General features: G+C 43.1%; 1 protein-coding gene across 3 annotated transcripts in view; it reads right to left on the minus strand.

Annotated features, from left to right (window-relative positions):
* Nucleotides 1–3,839: 3,839 nt before the first annotated feature.
* Znf536 (zinc finger protein 536) overlaps nt 3,840–20,597 on the minus strand; it is a 435,517-nt gene continuing 418,759 nt past the window's right edge. For all 3 annotated transcript variants that reach the window (XM_046448182.2, XM_058580443.1, XM_058580442.1), the window contains exon 7: nt 3,840–6,644. In XM_046448182.2, coding sequence (XP_046304138.1) covers nt 6,400–6,644 — 245 coding nt within the window. In that variant the 3' untranslated portion in view covers nt 3,840–6,399. The remainder of the gene's footprint in view (nt 6,645–20,597) is intronic.

Below are 20,597 nucleotides of genomic sequence, written 5' to 3' on the forward strand. Positions count from 1 at the left end.
CCACCAGGTGAGGTTTTCATAATATACTGTTACAATACAGATGTTAAACAGAGATGGGGAGGTATGCAAATCCCAAACTACAAAAGACAGCAGGGTTATCATCTTTATAAAAGTTTCTCAGCACAAAATAGTATCTTAATGCTCAGCAGCTTCTGGTTACTGGGAAGAGAAATTCATGCTTGAACCATTCCTCACCTGGGTGTCTGTTCAGTTACTCAAGAAGAATGTATCAAGTGATGCTCATGTGCCAGGCCCCAAGAAAAGCACTCTGTGTACCCCGTGACCGTTCATCCTTTGCAGCAAATGTGCTATGGCAAGAAAGATTCTAATCCAAGTTACACATTGACGAATGACTCTGATCCCCCTTGTTCCCATGGCTCCCCTGCATGGGCCTTACAGCGGTGTCCTCTGTCACAGACAACTGTGGCTTTGGTTTAGCCAAAAGAAGTGTCTGAGAAGAAGTGGGCTTCCATCTAGGATGATCAAACATTCAGGTTTTTCCAGGACGTCCCTGGTGTTAGCCTTGAAAATCTCATGACCTGGGAAACCCCTGGGTCCCTGGCAAACCCTATGTAGGCTCCACCAGTAGATGATGTTGTAATTGGCATTGGCCAGTCGCTCACAGAGGGATCAGCTGGAATGGATGAAGATCCTGCACTGGTACCTGGAGACTTCATCCTACCTGCTCCTTTCCCAGGGGACTGGGGTATCTAGATGCAAGAGATATCAGATGTCCTCTCAGATCCTGTTCCTCTATTGGAGACGTCATATTGTGCATTGTGTTGTGTTGACTCTTATCTTGCCTGAGCAGGGTCAGGAAGCTGTGCATCTGTAGAATGACACCACTATTTCCATCTTGTCAGGGGTTGCTAGCCATTGTCATTTTGGAGAATAGTCTTTCTGATTTGGTGGCATCCAGCTTATCGTCCACACAGCTCTCTGTGTACACTCTCATTTAACCTGAGAAAGAATCTTGTGCTGTTAACGGTGATTTTCCACCTTATAGTTGAAGCAATAGATTTGAAGAAATGCCTGGGCTTTGTGAGCACATCTTCCACCACCTGGCCAGCTCTCCTCATCTCTGAGTTTGCCTTTGACTCTGCAGGAAGTCTTTAATCACCTGGGAAATCCCTGTTCTCCTTGAATCTCCTCTTCCAGATAGTTCATATTTTTTTAAATATTTTTTTAGACACTGATGGACCTTTATTTTATTCATTTATTTATATGTGGTGCTGAGAATCAAACCCAGTGCCTCACACATACTAGGCAAGCACTCTGACACTGAGCTACAGCCCCAGCCCCTCATATTTATTTATTTGATGATCTTATTAAAGTCTGTTTTCTCCTTAGACAGTGGTCTGGGGGGGCTGAATTGACAACGTATCTCTATCTCATAGTGCAATGCCTGGCACATAGTAGTTCCTTGGTAAATATTTGTTGAACTAGTGGGACAACATCTAACTCCAAGATCCATTCTTTTCTTCTTGGATTCTCTCTTTCCCCAGCCATCTCTCTCCTACCCTCAAGAATGGTAAAAGACTTACTAATACTCCAACTTTCCAAATGAAGAAATTAGAAAACAAAAATGTAAGACATTTTTTCCAGGTTTATCTTAACTGAAGGAAACAGGTGTAGAGGAATCCCACTCAACTGACTACAAGGACCCTTTCCAAAGCATGAGGATTTTATTTAGTGTATAGCTTTTGTGGGCATGAAATTAATATCCAATGTATCCATAACTTATTATACCACAGGAGTCAGGAAACCTAAGCATTTGCAGAGTACTTTACAAAATTTGCACATAATTTCCCCACCTTCTTTCATTTAATTCTCATAATTTTTCTGATATGATCAATGAACTCAGAACAGTTAAATTGTTCATGATTGTGCATCCAATAAGTGGGTAGAGTTAGTGCTCAAATTTAGGTCATTACACCCCGAATTTTGTATTCTTCACACTGTGCTGAATTTATCAGTCAATTCTCCAATTGTCTATGGCTATTAGCTCAAAAATATGTTGATGGGAAGTATGTATATGGATGCTTATACATATCTTAAAAATACCTCCTACTTCCAATTTTATTTTTATTTTCTATAACAGTTTTATTGAGATATAATTCACATACCATAAAACTCACTCTCTTAAAATGTACAATTCAGTGGGTTTTAGTGTATTCACAAAGTAGGCCAACCATCATTCCTATCTAATTTTAGAACATTTTTATCAACTCGAAAAGAAACTTCATCTTCATTAGCGGTCACCCTCCACTCTTCCCCACCCCCAGCCCCTGATGACCACTAATCTTCTTTCTGTCCTTATAGATTTGCCTATTCTGGACATTGCATAGAAAGGAAATCATATTATATGTGGCTTTTTGTAACTGGCTTTTTTCAATGTTTTCAAGGTTCATGTTGTAATATTTCTCAGTGTTCTTTATTCCTTTTTGTGGAAGAATAATATCACTTTCTTCTGATTCAGCACACTTTGTTCATCCACCCGTTGCAGTTTTTTAAAACAAAATTTGAGCCAAAATGGAAAAATTAGAAGACTTGACCAAAAAAAAAAACAAAAAAAAACAAGTGCCTAGTACCTCATAATGCCACATCCCTATGGGAAGATGCTCTGAAGGGTTCTTCAGCCCTTCAAAGGGTGCTCTCTCAGCCCACAGGAGATCCTATCTTTCTTGGGCTTCTCTCCTTGCCACCGTGATGTCTCTCTGGCCCCTGTGGGTTTATTCCCCACCATGGATGTAGTTTGGGCAAAAGTTAGGACCTCTCCTGCAAACTTCTACATCAGTCTTTCTTCCCTAACGTGTTCATCCGAACAGTAAGGACCATTACCTTCCACTCACCTGTGATGTTGGTAATAACACACAGTCCAGACTGATGACAACGTCATTGAACTCATCTGCTTTCACCCAAGGACCCCAATGGTCTCACACTCTGAAAGACAGTGAGCTTACAAATTCCTGTGGAATATGAGCAGCTGCGTGTGCTTGCAATACTCCAGGGCCCTCCATATTCCAGAACCTTGGCATGCACTATACAAGCTCGTTTTTGAGACCAAAATAAAATAACAAACACACAAAAAAAGAAAAAAAAAATCAAAAAGAAGCTCTGTACATCAAGCATGGAGCATACACTTCAAATCCTTTCAAATCAATGTCAGGGATCTGCTTTTCTGTAGCCCCTGATACCATAGACTTTATTATTCTTTGTTCTATTCCTTTTCTTCTAGAGGAAGAATTCAGACTCTCCTTTGATAATTTGGAGGTAAAAGACTTCCTTGCACATAATGATGTTTTTTTTTTTTTTTAGAAAAAGAAAAAAAAAACTTACTACCAGCAAAGGGGAATATCAGACCCCAATGCTTTAAGTGTTTTATATAATTAATATGACAAGCATAAGTATTTTCATAAGTTTACATTACTGAAACCAATGTCTGCAAACATTTAAAAAAGTATAGTGCATCCATGAGCTTGCATGTGCACACACACACGCGCACACACACATTCACACTGCAGAGATACTCATTCAACTTGAAAAAGTAGAATGAAGATCATCCATACTACACAATATTACAGGACTTTTTATACGTGGTGTTTCACCCAGTCTTGCCAAAGTCTGACCAACCTAGAAAAATATGTTTTACTCTCCATAGTAAACATAAGAAAATAGGAAAAAGATGTTTCTTTCTTTCTTTTTTTTTTAATCTGGAGGTAGAGGTTTTATTGCATAAAACACTGGATAAAACCGGTCTGCTTCAAAGACATTTTATTCTAACAGCAGAAAGAAAACAGTCATTGCTGAAAAAACAACTTTTAATACTTTCTATACCAGAATAAAGTTCTGTCAACTGATGTATTATAATAATAAATAATGACCAAGAATAAACTTTAAATACAAAGTCTTCTACTTGTTACAAGCATAGCAACAAAATCCTCTACTCTATTGATCTCAGATTTCCTCCAAGATAGATTTTTTTGTTGTTGTTCTTTGCGTAGGAATGTAGACAGTATTATGACCAGCATCACAGACTACAGAAGTTACAGGGAAAAAACTTGACATGTTTAGATATGAGAACCTGATGACATTCAGAAACTGACACTGTATCACGGCGGCTGTCACTTGTTTGTATTACAAGTTACAAATGTTCTGGAAAAGAGGCCTGTGTCAGAGGGGGGAAATAAGGACGGTAGCACTGGACAAAATGGAATCAACACACACGCCACAAAGAAGAGGGGATGTTCCCGGTGTCACAAACAGAATTATTGCCTGTCGCATCTGACGATGCCCAGAAGACACGAGAGAATACTGAAAAAGAGCTCTGAAAGTGCTAGAAATGGAATGTGGCTCTCATTTTTTTTCCACTTTTTTTTCCTCTTTTTTTTTCATTTTTCTTTGTTTTTTTTTCTTCTTTTTTTCTTTTTTTAATTTTTCTTTGCTAAGATACCAAAGGCGGGGCAAACACACAGAAAGCAAGCGACTGGCACAGTCACCAAACACAGTAGTGCAGTTAAAATCCTAAAGCTTACTACAGTCAGAAAGTTTTCAATAACATTTTCAGTCCTTTCTCTAGGATCATAGAAACAGTTGCATTAAGTTTATCAACTCGATTTAAGTAAGGCAGTGAAAACTAGACTAGAAAAACAAGAAAGCAGCCTGCTCTATGCCAGATGGGTCCAAGTTGCACATCGACCTCATTTACACTGAAACCTCGGTTAGATGACACCCTTTTGACAGCATATGCAAACCGGATTCCTTATTAGCCTGAGATTCTTTCTGGTCTCAGGATAGCTCTAAGAATTATATTTACATTGATTGCAGTTTAGTATTTTTGTAAACTGCTGTAGGCAGAGCTAAAGTTTTTAAGGCCCTGGGGTTTTATTGTGTGCTCCCAGCCTGCAAGGAAATATTGACTATTTTTTTTTAAGTCTGAATGATTCTGTTTTAGAAGAAGTTAATACTTCAATACTTCTCTACCATCACAAGCAACAGCACCAATTTCATGTCACTCAAAGAAGTATATGGTAAAGGCAGAACTTTTAGACCGTTCGTGTGGATTCAAGAATAAACCTTGGACTAGTTTTCTTAAATCTGTCTTAAAAAAAAAATTGAGTGTTTTATTGTTGACCCTCAAAATCTCCCTCTGTGTGGTGCAGAACTTGATAAAATTTTGGAGTATCCAATCAGTAGAAAAATCTAAAATCTACAAAAATATAGAACACATTTGTTTTACAAAAACAGACATTTTAACTCAAACAGTTTTCTTCATCAGAGATAGAGAGCAGGATGTTTAGATTCATATTTTAATACAAGCTATTTCATAAGTGCTTGCTGGAGAAGAAAATCGTGCTTCATGTCTGCGACACTTATAAAAACTAACATACGGGGGAAAAAATCTGATAACGGGGGATCAGAACAGCCTTCGAAGTTCAAGTAAAATTTTAAAAATCATAATCAGAGACAATCTTTCCGTTATGACATAATTGCCATTTCTCACCGACACTTTTTATGGATAGGGTTGGCTGATTTTCCTAACAGCATTTGGTATAATATACCCTTAAAAATATTTTTTTTAATATCAACCTTCATCCAAAATTTAAAAAAAAAGAAATCAACAAGAAAAAAAAATGTCTCTCAATACTGCAATTTGATCTAAAAAAAAGGAATTACTCATCAAGCCTGCAATGGACAATTGTCTGCAGACACTTCCTGACCATTGATTCATTTGGCTGTGTATTTTTTTTAAAAATGCACATTTAAGATGGCAATCCTCTGCAGTGCTGGTCAGCCCTGGCGCTGGCTGCGGGCCGTCTAAGGTTTCTCCCAGAGTGCAGAACGACACCACGTGAATTGATTTTTCTCTGCAGTGACCGCTCCAGCCTGACTGGCACCGCAGCTGCCTCCCAACACATCTCATTAGGGTGCTAGGCAAATGGCAGCAGCTGGTGTCAGATTATAGAGGTGTTTTCAACAACGAAAACACAGCCCCTCCGTCTTCAAGGCAACGTTAAATCATTTAGATGGTATCGCTTTTCGGATAAGAGCATTATTTTTGGACAAAGACGAGTTGGAAGGGACCCCAGCTTTCTCGAAGGACACCAAGCATTTTTTTTTTTTTTTTTTTTTGAAATCACTTTTCTCCTACCTGCATTGTTTGGAAGTACTTGTTGCCGGGTAACAGTTTAGCAGCCATGTTCAAGGGCTGGGGGATTTTTTTTTAATATATATATAGATATCTTTTAAATTTTTTTTAAATGTTCTATACACTAGTGGGGCGGGGGGGTTGTACATGATTTTTTTTTCCCCCCCTTGGAATTCAGTTAGCAAACTCTTTTATGAGATGCATCATCTTAAAACTGGGTAAAATAATATTGCAGTGTACAGCAGGTCTGCTCAGTTGGTTTCCTCTTGGCCCTTGCTGACCTCCTCTGTTAGCTCCGCTGAGCTCCCCGCCTTGAGACCTGTGGGCTCCTCAAAGTTCCCTGAAGCCTCCGAGTCAACTCTGGAGCGCTTGAACCTGCGATCCGGATACTGGCTGTTGTCAAAAGGCATGCGATGGACGCAGAGGACGTGGGTCTTCAAGTTCCCCTTCTGAGAGGCACTGTAGGGACAGTAGCGGCACTGGAAAGGCCTGTGACCTAAGGGGGGGGAAAAAAAGTGGCCGGTCAGTGCTGTGCTCACACCTCCCTGCCCCAATGCCCAAAGGACCATTATCACCAACACGTCATGTTATTCTTAATAAGGCTTTTTGAAAATCAAATAGGAAATGATAGGAAAACAACCAGTACATCAGATACATAAACTAGGATTTAAAATAACTCTTCATTATAACCAGAGTTTTTAACCCAGACATTTTAGGGGAAGAAGAGAAAGCACCTAATACCTGCATTTTTTTTTCTATAAAGAGTTAGATTAAAAAAAAAGTTTAGGCCAAGAAAGAGGTGAAATTAAAGATATTCTGTAAATACTTTCAGAACAGGAAATAAATTACCCCACCTTTTCTATGGATGAAACGTTAAAACTTTAGTTATGAACATTGAAATTCGATTTTCACCTAATTTTCGGGTGTGATGGGATATTCTCATTTGGGATTTTTTCCAATTTTTTTTTTTTTAATGTAAAAACCATTCTCACCAAGCTCTCACCAGCTGTACTAAAACAAACCAGAGGCAGATCTGGCCCACAAACTATACTTTGCCGACTCTTGCTCTAACACAAAAACCATAAATCCCTCCATCTGGGAGACTGACTCAGGTCTCAATGCAAAACCAGTTCACTTTCTTATCCTCCCATGAACTCTTTATTGATGAGCAAAGCAAGCATGACGAGGGAGTATGTTTGGAGGGTGAAGTGTGAGAGGGATGCTAACGGAGCTTGCTCTGAGGCAGGGGTGGAAGGGCTGTGCTGGGGGGATTTGTAAAAGCTGAGAATTTTCAGGGGAGACAGCAGAAGGTATCAGGGGAGTAACTAGGCTGATCAGGGGTGATCAGATAGTCAAGGCCCAGTGTGAGTTTTAAAGAAGTTAGATTTGAAGAGTGACCCCTGAAATGGAACTCTTCTAGAAAGGTTCTAATTTAGAACAGAAGGACTTTTATGGCAATCCACCTAATCCTCCCTGTTTGATCTCTGCCTTTCTACCTTATACAGGAGCACAGGAGACTCACATCTGCCTTTTTTTTTTTTTTTTTTTTTTGTATCAGGGATCTAACCGAGGTGCGCTGTACCACTGAGACAGATTCTCAACCTTATTTTATTTTATTTTTTTTATTTTGAGATAGTCTCACTAAGCTGCTGAGGCTGGCCTCCAACTTGCGATCCTCCTGTCTCAGCCTCTCAAGTCACTGGAATTACAGACATGTGTCACCACGCCCAGCTCATTCTGTTGCCTTGAAGAACTGTTGGTCAAGTACCTGGTTGGGAAACTTACAATGGACTGATCGCATTTCCTCCGATGCTGGGAAGTTGATGTCCCACTCCTGGGGGTTCATGAACGCTGTCCCACTCAGCACCCTGAGAGGTCAAAACCCACAGCTGGGCTTCATTTGCTCAGAAAAATAAACAAGCAAATATATGGGCCAAACCATTTACCCCAGAAAATATCCAAACAGCATAGTCAGCACCTTTTCTAGAACAGTCATAGCATGAATCCTGTGTATCTAATTAACAAAACAGTCTTGTCCCTGAGAATGTAGAAGCCACCAAATGTTGGTTGTTGGAGCTCAACTTCCCACCAAATTGGACCCAAGGCTACATTCTTGCTTCACATTCTCTCTCTTGCCCCATCACGAACTCGTCTCTAGGACCAATCTGTTCTACTTGTTGAGTCCTTCTCTTTTCAATCCCCCCTTCAGGCTGGGTACGCTGGGCACCGACTCTTGCTTGGACTGTGACCATGGCAGTCTATGGAAAGGTCTTCATGCTTCTGATTTCCCACCCTCTAGTCCATCCTCCCTCCCCGGGGCCACCAGAGTGAGCCCTTGGAGGAGAAGCTCAGTCTCTGATTTCTTTGCCCCAAATCCTTGATGGCAAATCCTACCCCGAAGGAGTAATCAGGGTAGGCCTGGTTCAGCCCGAACATCTTTCCAGTCTCCTCTAGAGCATCCCCCTTATCTCACAGGTGGCCTCTGCCAATAGGCTTCATTTATGACCTTGCTGGAGTCACTCTCCCTGAAAGGTCATTTCCATTATCTGCAGGTCTAAATCCCAGTCCTCTTCTGAGACTCTGCTCAACGAGGTGCCTGCTTTGTGGACTCCTGTGTGTGTGTATATATATATATATATATATATAGTGATCCCCCAGAGGCCACGCATTCCTGAGGCAGGAGTCATGCCCCAGCACCCAGCACTGAGGAAGCTGAACTATGATTATCTTTCTGCTTCACCTTGTCTTTGTTCAAAGCAATTGTAAATTTGGGGGCAGAATTTTTGCTTCTTTTGTTTCCACCGTTGTGCCCAACACAAGGCTCAAGTTGATCAACTTTCCCACTTGCAAAAGCCAACGTGCAAACATCTTAGATGTTGGAGATAAGAACAAAATGAAGCACAAGAAAAATGCACTTGCCTTTGGTTTGTTCCTGACACCCTACCAGGGCAAGAGGAATGCAGAGCATTAGCGGCCAGGACTTGGGCCATGATTACCAAGAAAGAGAAAGATTCCCCAGTAGGATTCCTCTCCTGCCTTTCCCCTTACCCAGCTCTGCCCGTGGGGTTTGGTCACCTCTCCCTCAGATGCAGAGAAGGCCCCTGGGTTGGGTGGGGAAGAAAACTGAAACTAATATTTCTAATGCAGATCTGGGATTGTACAAGGAATAGAGATGGTCCTTGTTCTTCACCATCTTGGAATTGGGGCAGAGACCCAGGGCAGAATTAGGATGCTGCTGTGGTTCTGCCTGGATCTAATTGTGTTCCCCAAAGTTTCATGCATTGGAGGCTTAGTTCCCAGTGTGGTGACGTCAAGAGGTGGTTGAACCTCTAAGAGGTAGGGACCAGGGGACACTGGCTAGGTCACTGGGGTCACTGTCCTCAGAAGAGATTCATGCTGCTCTCAAGGGAGCCTGATTAATTCATGTTAGAGCAAGTTATTATAAAAGGAGAAAGTCTGACCTCTAAATATCTCTTCGCTCTTATTTTTCCATATGACTCTCTCCCTCTTGAACATGCTCATGCCATAATGCTGTCTTCCATGTTGTGATATGGCCAGAAGTCACAACAGAGTCAAACAGAAGCTAATCCTGTGCCCTTAAATCTCCAGAACTATTAACTAAATAAACTTTTTTTCTCTACAACGTACTCAGTCTCAGGGATTTTGTTACAGCAATGGATGAAAGACTAAAATGAGTGCCAGTTGGAAGCACTGGCATAGAGAAAACCATGCTTATTCTCACTACCAGAAGAGTGGACTAAGTCAGGGCTAACTTGGATTCCAGTTTCAAGAGGTCTTCCTATCCAATCAGTTCTGAGAGAATATTGAGCCTCTAGAATTCTACCATCAATACATGAAGTTGCCATCTCTGTGCACATTAAGCTGTGTCCAGCTCTTACTGAGAAAGGACTTGAGTTTTTCTGAAAGAAAAATTAGCAGGAGGAAGTAGAGCTCAAAATTATAGCTGGAGACCTAAGGCATAGAAGATCATTAAAAAAAAAAAATCAGGAAACGCTGAAATGCCAGGAAACCCAAGAAACACTTGTTTAAGGTTTTGTCCAAATTCTTTCACAAATGGATGGTACTTTAATGTTCCCACCAAGGGCAACTGACTGTGGCAACTCACGTTTTAGGAGAGAACACTGTCCACCATTTGATTTAACTTTATGGTAATAATTTGGTCGTAGAAAACATCACCATGATGACGTGTCTTTGGAGTTAAGAACTCCAATTAATAAGTAAATGAAAATTAAAAATAAACTTTTGGCACCCTGAAGCAAAGAGAGTAGCAGAGCTATGAAGCCAAATGACCAAGGCATGGATGGTTGGAGTCTTAGCTCAGTTCACTAAGATCAGATTGGCTCTTCCATTCTTCAACTGTTTCTGTTCATCAGCCAAAGCTGTTTATTATATTTTCTATCATCATTGCTGAATAATAACTTCATTTAGGAATCGCACTCTGCAACCTTTGGAAAAGCTGCCCTCTCTGCAAACATTATCTCCCCAGGAGCCAAGCAACTTGTCTCTTGGCACACTAAACGAAGGGCTTCAGATATCACCTTTATTTGCAATGAGAGCCTTTTTGAATTGGCCAAGTTGGTATAAAAGCACTTAGTACATTTTTCTCCACCAATCGATTTTAAAATATTCATCATGATTTGATCCTATGGTTACATTTTGAAACTCCATTTCTTGGTAGAGTCAAAGATGATGTACGATAATTCTGGCAGATTTGGATACTTCAGCTGTCAAACCATGATTGAATTGGTTTTCTTTTTAACTTTGGTGTGATGGAAATCTATTTGTAAATGCATCTAAAGCTAGGCGTGCCTACGTTTGTAGAAGGACGTCCATGCGATACGGGAATCATAAGAAATCCTGATCTTATAATATGCCTTATAAGTAGAAACATTTTAGATAATAATAGTAGCTCCCCAACACCCCGAAGACCTACATTCTACAATTCTTCACTTTTGTTTCTGCATGTTTATCTTCATACAGGGGCTTTATGGCAATGTTGTCAAGGGGTAATGTCCACTTCTTTGGACAGAAAAGAAAGTTAAGATGCAGCAAACCTGGAAGATTTAATTTTAGAACAAATTTCCAATGAATATAAAATGCTCAGATCCTTTAATTCTCCAAAATCCTTACAAGGATTATGATTACAATGTGTTTTCATGGGATAAAACACACACACACACACACACACACACACGTGCACGCAAATACACACACACACACAAATACATCATCTATGCTGATTATAATACATTTCTGTTATTTTTAACATTTACATATGCATAATACACACGTGTTGCTTAGTGTATAATTATAATACATTTTGTTATATAGATTAATATATTATTTAAACACTCACACACATCCCCCTGAGATGTCGATGGAAATTCTCCATGAGACTCAATTAAAAGCAAGAGCTGGGAAGAAACTTGGGGTTCCCTCTGTGGGAAGAGGATTGGAGAAGTCATGATATATCCAGAGGAAAGCATTCTGATCTCCCAAGAATCAAATTTCAGCAAAAGGCTGATCCTTTGGTGATGGGAACCTTGATTCTCAAACAGAAAGCTGTTATTATGCAAAGCACTTCTGGACACTTGACACATTTCTGAGTCCAGCTAAATCGGGATGAAAAGTTTCAAACTTTTCTGTTCCCATCTGTGCATGTAAAGCCCCTGATATTGGCGCAAACACAATGATGCTGAGGTCTGTTGGCTTTGGGTCAGAGAATATAAGCAAGGGATTGAGAACAAGCCCCAGGAGCGAGGGCTTCATGGGCTCCTTGGTATTATGTTCCCAGTGGCTGTGAGTGGGGAAGTAGGGCCACCTGAAGCCACAGGCAGCTGGAGAGACCCATGAAGTTCAGCTGGGAATTTACTGACCTTCCACCAAAGTGGCCGTGGATCCAGAGGAAATCAGATCTCTAGATGGGTATAGGTCATCCTGTGGCCAGAGAAGAAGCCAGTTTCCCCCATCCCATTATAATGGGATACCCACCATGTTGCCTGGGCCATCTTGTCAGACTAGAAATCAAATTGGTGATTCCCCAGGTTTAAAGGTGACAACAAAGAGTTAGTAGTGTTGTCTGTTTCTAAGAAGCAGAAGAAACTCCAAGAACAAGGTGATACCTGTAATCCCAGCTCTGGAGGCTGAGGCAGGAGGATCGCAAGTTCAGAGCCAGCCTCAGCAACTCAGCAAGACCCTAAGCAACTTAGTGAGACCCTGGGTCTAAATAAAATATTTTAAAAAGGGCTGGGGATATGGCTTAGTGGTTAAGCACCCCTGGGTTCAATCCCTGTTTAAAGAAAAAAAAAAAGAACAAGGTGAATCCAACAGTCCTTCATGGCCGTTGAATTGAAGGAAATAGGGACCTCTCTGGTCAGTTTCCCATTGGAGAGTAGCATTAAGACCATGGCCTCTCCCAAATTTGACCCCACTGAGAAGCACCACACTCCAGCTTTGGCTAAATGCAAAGCCTTGGGCTCTGTCACCTTAGCCTTCTTTCGGGTGTCCTCCTTGGCAGTGGCCAGGGTCAGATCTGGTGAGGAACTTGGGGTTCAGACGGTCACGTCCTGACTGTCCTTCCTTCATGAGGTGGGTAGGACGCTTACGGCTAAATTTCAGTCTCCCTCCCCTCTGTCTGGCTTTGAGCTAGCTCTCTCAAGGCTCCGGTTTGCACCCCCTGAAAATGAGGAGGACTAGTACCACCTCCCAGGAACAGCATGGGAGCCCCGAGGTGAAGAACTAACTTACCCAGAGTGTGGACAGAGTGTCTTTGTCACGGTCACTGTTTCCTTGTTGTCATTAGGTTGTTACCTAAGCTCGATTAGGGGAGGAGAGGCTTTGTCTTTCATCTAAGGGACTGACCCCACAAGCCCTTGGTGGGCCACTCTCTGGTGCCAGCTGGCCCCAGTTGCCTTGGTCCAAGCTTCAGAGACTGCCTCTCCTTGAGCCACTGCCTCAGACTGGGGTCTCCGGGAAACTGTGAGAGGTTCAAAGTCTAAAGGAACCGGTCATTAACAGTTGCATTTCACTGGGGTGAAGTGCAGCAAACTTGGGTTGGGATCTGCTGGAGGTCACACCTCTTGCTGGAAGAAAGCCCCAGAGGACAGCGTGAGGATTGTGAGGGGCTAGATCCAAGACAACACTTGGAAAAAATGCTGATTGTGATGTGATAGAGGTAGTTAGGGGTTCTAAGAGTCCAGCCAGGAGGAATAGGGGTCCCTGGACATCCTTCTATTCTCCTCTCCCTCAAAACCCCCACCTTTTGTGGGTCTCCAAATGCTTCATGCTCTTTCCTGCCTCAGGACCTTTGCATAATCCTTCCTCATTTCTTCAATCTGTAATTCTCCATGCCCCGTGATCTCATCCTTCAGTCCTCCACGGCTCTGCCTCTACCTCTGGAAGCCCTTCCTTAATGATTCTAAACCTGCCAAGGTGGCCGTGAGACTCATTATAGCAAACTCAGTAGAGAAGCTATCCCGAGTATCAGTAGAGCAATCAATATGCTATCAGTAGATGAACAAATAAATCCATCATGGCTGTGTTCATCCCCCGATGGATTGTCAGTTCTACAGGGTCAGGGGCTGGGCTTTTACTTGGGTTGTTTGCTTGCTTTGATTATTGCTGTTACCGCTCAGCACAGCGCTCGGCGCATAACAGATGTCCATCACCTACTTCTCGGGTCAAGAAACATGAAGGAGAAGCCAACAGGAGAAGGGAAAGGGAGAGAGCTCAGTGCTCCTGCAGACAGAGGGACCTGCCTGAGCCAGGGCGCAGAGACAGGAAGCCAGGGATCAGCTCAGGTTTCTAGGAAAAGGTCAGTGTGGTCGAGGAGAGGTGGACAGGCTCCAGGCTCACAGGCCCCCTGGGAAGGTGGGACCCCATCCCATGGGAGAAAAGAAGTGGCGGTCCTCGTCTGCCTGTAGCTGGGGCCCCGAGCCCTCAAAGGTGCCAGATGGATTCCCCCCCCCCCCGCGGCCGCCCGCCCGCCCTCGCTCTTCTCTCTCTACCTCTCACTTTGAGGCCATCAACACTTCCCATCACTGCCATGCAAAAAGTAAGTACATCATACGTTAATTTGTATTGTCACTGCGCCGTAGAGCCGTGGTAAAGAGCACATTCATTTTTAATCCATTATGAATAATATATAAATATGTATACAGTGTGGAGGGTCAAGAGGGGTAAGGAGAAAGCAAGTCGTACATTGTTTATAACAAAAGTGGGGAAACGAGATATTTTTCTTACTTGGTACGATGGAAATGTCTGTTCTTTCCCTGCACCTAAGGGGGAGAGGAAAATTCTTGCCCTTGGGGGGACCATCCATTCATTATAGCGCAACACTGTGGGCAGCTGGTTGCATGGGAGAGATGGGGCTGCATCTCTGGGGCCTCCAGACTTTCCAAACTAATGGATCCTCCTCAGGTGTGGGTGACGGATAAGAGAGTGGGGAGAGGGTCGGTGACCAGCCCATGGTGATCCGTCCTGCTGGGTGAGAATGTGCCGATGCCCTCTCCTCAAAGCGCAGTAGCGGGAGTGGCCTTGAAGGTTCCTGACAAGTGCCATCAGGGAGGCAGCCTGGCAGAGAGGGCCTCCCGTGTCACACTTAGGAAAAGCTGGCCAGGGAAGTGAATGACCCACCAGAGTCGGGGATGTACAGTGAACTGGTTTCTGATCGGGTAGTTTCTAAGCACATTCTTGTCTGGCCGCTCCCTCCTGTCCTGCCTGCAACCTCCTTCCAGAGGATTCTCTGCAGACTGTGGGATGTTCAATTAGGAACTAAAGGTGCTCCAAGAGGTAGTCCTTGAACACACGTGAAGGGTGTGCACTGTGCATGTGTGTATGCATATGTGTGTGGGAGAGGCAGAGAGAGAGAGAGAGAGAGAGAGGGAGGGAGAGATAGAGAGATGCCATATAGTCATCACATGCCACTCCCCTTATGGGCACTGGATACCCCAGTGGTCTCCAGAAGCCCATCAAATTCTGGGACTTGAGAAATCTTCATTGGAATTATGGAATCAAGGAGTAGAGTTGGCTCTGGGTATCTGGAAGAGATTCACTCCAAGACACCTCCCACCATGGATACTAAAATCTGTGGATGCTCAAGTCCCTTATATAAAATGACAGTTATATTTGTATATACCTTACATTCTCCCACATACTTTAAATCATGTCTAGATTACTTTAAATACCTAATATAACTTTAAGTACTCGAAAAATAGTTGCTATGCTGTACTGTTTAGGGAACAATAGCAAGAGAAAAAAGTCCATAATCACTCAGTACAGACCCAACCATCATAGGACCATCACAGGCCTAACTACAGGACCCACAGGCCAGATGTGAGGTGGGCAATGTGAAAACAAGAAGGGTTGGAGAGACGGAGGGTTTGTGAAATGTCAGGAGGCTGCAGGAAGGCGTGTTCCGGCACCACTTCATTCATGGTGCTCAGCATGTGGCAAAAATCAAGTTTTGCTTTTTTGGAACATTCTGGAATTTTTTTTCCCAAATATTTTTGGTCCACAGTTGGTTGAATCCACAGATGCAGAACCCACTGATCCATGATGTGCAGATCTAGAGAGCCAATTGTATTCTAAGCCACTCCAGACTGCTTCCATATTGTGTGGCCTTGTCTTCTAGATTGGACCAGGTAAAAAGGTGGAGGGCAGTAACCTTCAGAGGCAGCTTCCACACACAGAGCTTGGGAGGAGCTGCCTCCATATGGTACCAAGGAAGCTCCTAATAATACCAGGTCTCCCCCCTGTACCCAAACCAGCCCACTGGATTCCTAAAAACCAAGGACATCTGCAAAATGCATGCCGGTAGGTGAGAATTGGCTCACCTCTGGGGCCAATTGGGTATGTTAGAAATTCGGTCCCCATAGGTAGACCTGCCCGCTTGGGAGGAATCCATAGATATGGTGGTGACAGCGAGTTCATGGGCCCGGTGGTGGTCTGGTGTCCATCTGGGACTAGAATTCCTCCCAGACCTCACCTGCTGCTGCTTCTTGTACGTTCCCTGCTTTAAACCTGAAGCTACAAATTGAGAGGCCAGGACCCTCAGTCATCTTTTCCCAGGTTCAAGAGGCCATCAGGGGCAATGAGATCAGTAAAAATGTACATGAACAAGTACCAACCAGGCCTACATAAAGAGCCGTTTTCTCAATCACATATATTAGACCTCTTTTTTTAATTTCCTTAATTCCAAATAGGCATGAATGGTTCCAATCAGGTACATAATTTATGTTTTCAGTTTTTAAAAAAATATTCATCCATCTAATCAAAGATGCTAAAACACTCTGGAATATCCTTAGTACAAATAATTTTAGGTTTTAAATTTCCTGTGATTCTGGTTTTAATTTAAAAGGCTACTCAAAAAATGTACTTATTTTAAAAGTGAATTTTGATCCGTGTGGTAATAGATTAGAGACATCACTGTTAACTCATGTTTGGCTTAATATATGGAATATAGATATGTTTGTAGAGAGGAATTAATATACATGCATATTTTTCCTTGTTTATCAACCAAGAGGGCCTAGTATTTAGGACATTGATTTCTAGTACCACTCTCAAAAAAAAAAAAAAAAGTTCAGACACAGTGGCACACATCTATAATCTCAGTTACTCAGGAGGCTGAGTCAGGAGAATCAAAGGTTCAAGGCCAGATGGAGCAACTTAGCAACACCTTACTTCAAATAAAACATGTATATATTTAAAAAAAAAAAAAAGCTATATATAGCTCAGTGGTAGAGTGCTTGCCTAATAGGAGCAAAGCCCTGAGTTAAATCCCTAGCACCACAAAAATAAATAAATAAATGAATGAATGAATGAATAAATAAATAAATGGAACCAAGACTCTTCAGAGAAATGGCTGATTCTAGGGCTTAGCAGGTAATGTACAAAATAATTCTGGAATATCTTGTCCTGGAAAATAAGAAATTGTACATATATGCATATAATTTCTTATTTTCTTATCTCATATATATCATATATATGTCATATATATATATATATATATATATATATATATATATATAATTTTTTTAAAAGGCACACATTGATAGGTATTTCAAAATAGCAAGGAAACAGCTGAAGATCCCCCAAAGCTCAAAGCTGAAACAATTTGAGTGAGAAAGCAGATAATGTGTTAAATTATAACCACCCCTCCCCCCCCCAAAAAAAATCCACACATCATACGGACATCAATGATTGAATCAGTCCATACCCAGGAGAGCAGAATCAAATGCCCTGTGCATTCTGTGTAATCCATGGAGCTACTACCCCCGGAGGGGGTGGAGCATGTGTTCTCCCTTCTGAAGCATGAGCTACACATGGTGACTTCCTTCCAAAGTGCGTAGTGGGAAAAGGGAGCACAGAGGAACTTGACAGTGGAGAAACCTGACCCAGGACACCTCAGCCAGGGGACCAGGGTCATGTTGATGGTGGGCACCCTTGATCTGATCTGAGAAGAGCACATCACCTCTATCATCTTTCTTCCCTAAACCGGTAACTTCAGTCCAATCCTGAGAAATTGCAATAGCGGGTCATTCTGCAAAACACTCTTCCGATCTGTCAAGGTCATCAACAGCAGGAAAAATCTGAGAAACTGTCACAGCCAAGAGGAGCCCAAAGAGAGACCTGACAACTAATACAATATGGTCTCCTGGATGGGATCCTGGAGCAGGAAAAGGACATTAGGTAAAAAGTAAGGAAATATGAATAAAATATGTACTCTACTTAATAGCAATGTATCAATATTGGTTCATTAATTGTGACAAATGTACTGTACTAATGTAAGATGTTAATAATAGGGGAAACTGGCTGGGAGACATATGGGAATTCTCTGTACTACCTATGCAACTCTTTGGTAAACCCAAATCCATGCTAAAATGTTTTTTTAAAAATTACTTTTTAAAGTTTCTTAAAAAGTGAATCTGGTTGATTTGCAGTGAATAGGGAGATCCCAACACCCCACACAGGGAGATGGCCAGAGCTGAGAATGATCCCAATGTCACAGACACAAGTCGGCCCGCTCTTAACTTTCCCAGGTGACACTTAAAATTCAGCAGAAGGAAGAAGCCCATTGACTCCCTGCTGGGCCCACTACCTCGGGGCCCAACTGAGGCACAGCATCATTTATTACTCAAGCATGGTGGTTGGGACTGGGTGAGTCTCAGCTCACACAGCCACACTCAGACCTCACCTGTCTCTTCTGGACTGTGTATGCTCTTTAATTTTTCTGAGTCTCAGTTTTCTTATCTGTAAAATGGTCGTCATCTTAATAGCTTGGGCATAGAGCTGTTTGTTGTGAGGATTAAACGAGAACAGGTGTTAATGCTTGGTCAATGCGTGGCCCGGTGAAAGGGTGACATAATCATTTAATAGATGACGCTTGATGGGTATCAAGATATTCTCATTATTAAGTGCCTATGACACAAGAGCCATGATCTATGCACATTTTGATTCCTCTGACAGTGCTGAAGTCAAGTGTTAGAATCTCCACTTGCCAAATAGGGAAATCGAGGTTCTGAGAGGCCGCACGTTTGTCCAGGGCCCCAAAGCCAAAGAATGGCAGAGCTCAGCTTGGGTCTGCAGCCAGAGCTTAGCCTACTGTGGTTTACAGTCTCCCTGTAGCTTCAGGTTCAAGTTGAGTGCATATACATGCCTGGAGGAAGACAGATTCCAGGAGGGGTCTGGAGAGAGCATCTCTGGTGGGCGGCTGGTAGGGTGTGGGGCCCAGCTCAGGCCCTGCCCCACCTCACACACAGCCCAGGGGCTTCCTGCCCTTCCTTGGCCTGGGCTCAGGGAGGCCACCTTCCTTGGCGACTTCCTTCCCAGGCTGGGGCCACACCTTGTGGGCTTTGCCTCCCATGTTTATTGTCTGCTCCAGGCTGCTGTGGTCCTTGGAGGCACCGGCCTGCCTGGGTGGCCAGTCAACCGCCCGGCCGGCAGCATGCGCTCAACAGCCACTATTGATCCAGGATCTTAAATCATCCCCTGGATTGTATGAAAGCATTTATGTTTATCATTAAATAACCTTCAAAGGGTCGATGAACTTACTTTCCTTTTTTGAAGATTTTTAGATGTGTAATATAATAATACTCTAATGATACCCAGAGTTTGTCTCTGGGTGAGCGCATTTAATCCGGAAAGAAATGCTGGAGAGGCCAAAGCGAGAGGACAGTGGCCCCAATGTGAGAGGAACACTGGGAGCATAGGGGCTGGCAGCCCCCCTCCCACCGGCAGAAACTGTCTTCTGTCTCCCAACATTTGTGGGGGGGGGGGGGGCTGGAACACTGCAATGGGAGGGGAGATCTTAAATGGAAGGAAGCAGAACTCTTCTTAATTTAATAGCCTTAGGAAAAAACACTAGTGAATCAGACTTGGATATTATTATCACTAAAATAAATAAATAAAGGATTTTTGAAAAGTTTTTAATAAATCAATTTTTAAATATTAAGTAAAAATTATTAAGGCGGTACTCAAAATGGCAAAAAAAAAAATACCCACATCCTCCCTTCTTAGGGACACTGGGATAAGCACAGTTATCTGAAGTCCCTGTGCAATAAGGCAGGACATGAGGATGGAGGGAATTTAGCAGCAGTGACAGCCAGCCCTGCCCTGTGTGAACCCTCCTCTGGGCACCATGAGGCTCACTGGGTCAACAGCCCATCTCAAAGCCGCAGTGCAAGAGGAGGATGCAGAGCACCTTCCAAGCCAACTCCCCAAATCCCGTGTGTACTTGTGTCCACCCCTCCTCTCTAAAACCTTCGATGGCTCCTTGTTTCTCCCACAGCGTCTTGACTCCTCTGCATGGCTTTCCAAGTGGAAAATCCTTCCTGCCTAATGCACCTTGCCACTCCTGCTCCAAACCTGCCCACTTCCAGCCCCAAGATCTCCTTCCAGTGAGACTTGCCAAAATCCTGACTCCTCTTTGAAGCACTTACCTAATGCACCACACAATTAGGCACTTCGTTATGTCCTTTAAGGACTGCTCACAGAGGGCTTCACAGGATGTGGATTTGGTGAGTGACTTCCCCTGCCCAGCCCAAATTTTCACTTTTACAAGAACCTGAGAGACATCCTGCGGTGGGAGGTGAGAGAGTGAGCCCCAACAAGGCAGCCCTGACCTTGGACAGGGGGATCTTAGCTCCAGATCAAGTGGGGAGCACACATCCACACCTTGCTTCCCTTCACCCTGAACTAGACTTCCTTCCTCAGCACAGTCCACCCCTTAGGATCAAGCAGGACCCTCCTCTGCATGCTGCCCGTCCTTGCTGGTGCTCCTAGGTAGAATGTCCCATCCCCCCTGCTAAGTGCTTCTCCAAGAAAATCCAAGTGTTCCCTGTCTCCTTAATGCTGCCATACTCTGCCTGTCATTCTCCAGGAGTGCTGAAGGTCATATTCAGGTGCACCTTGGCTCCCTGGATGGCTATGC

The sequence above is a fragment of the Marmota monax genome, unplaced genomic scaffold (assembly GCF_021218885.2).
Source record: "Marmota monax isolate L192 unplaced genomic scaffold, Marmota_monax_Labrador192_F-V1.1 WCK01_AAM20220418_F8-fsc00101, whole genome shotgun sequence".
Classification (NCBI taxonomy): Eukaryota; Metazoa; Chordata; class Mammalia; order Rodentia; family Sciuridae; genus Marmota; species Marmota monax.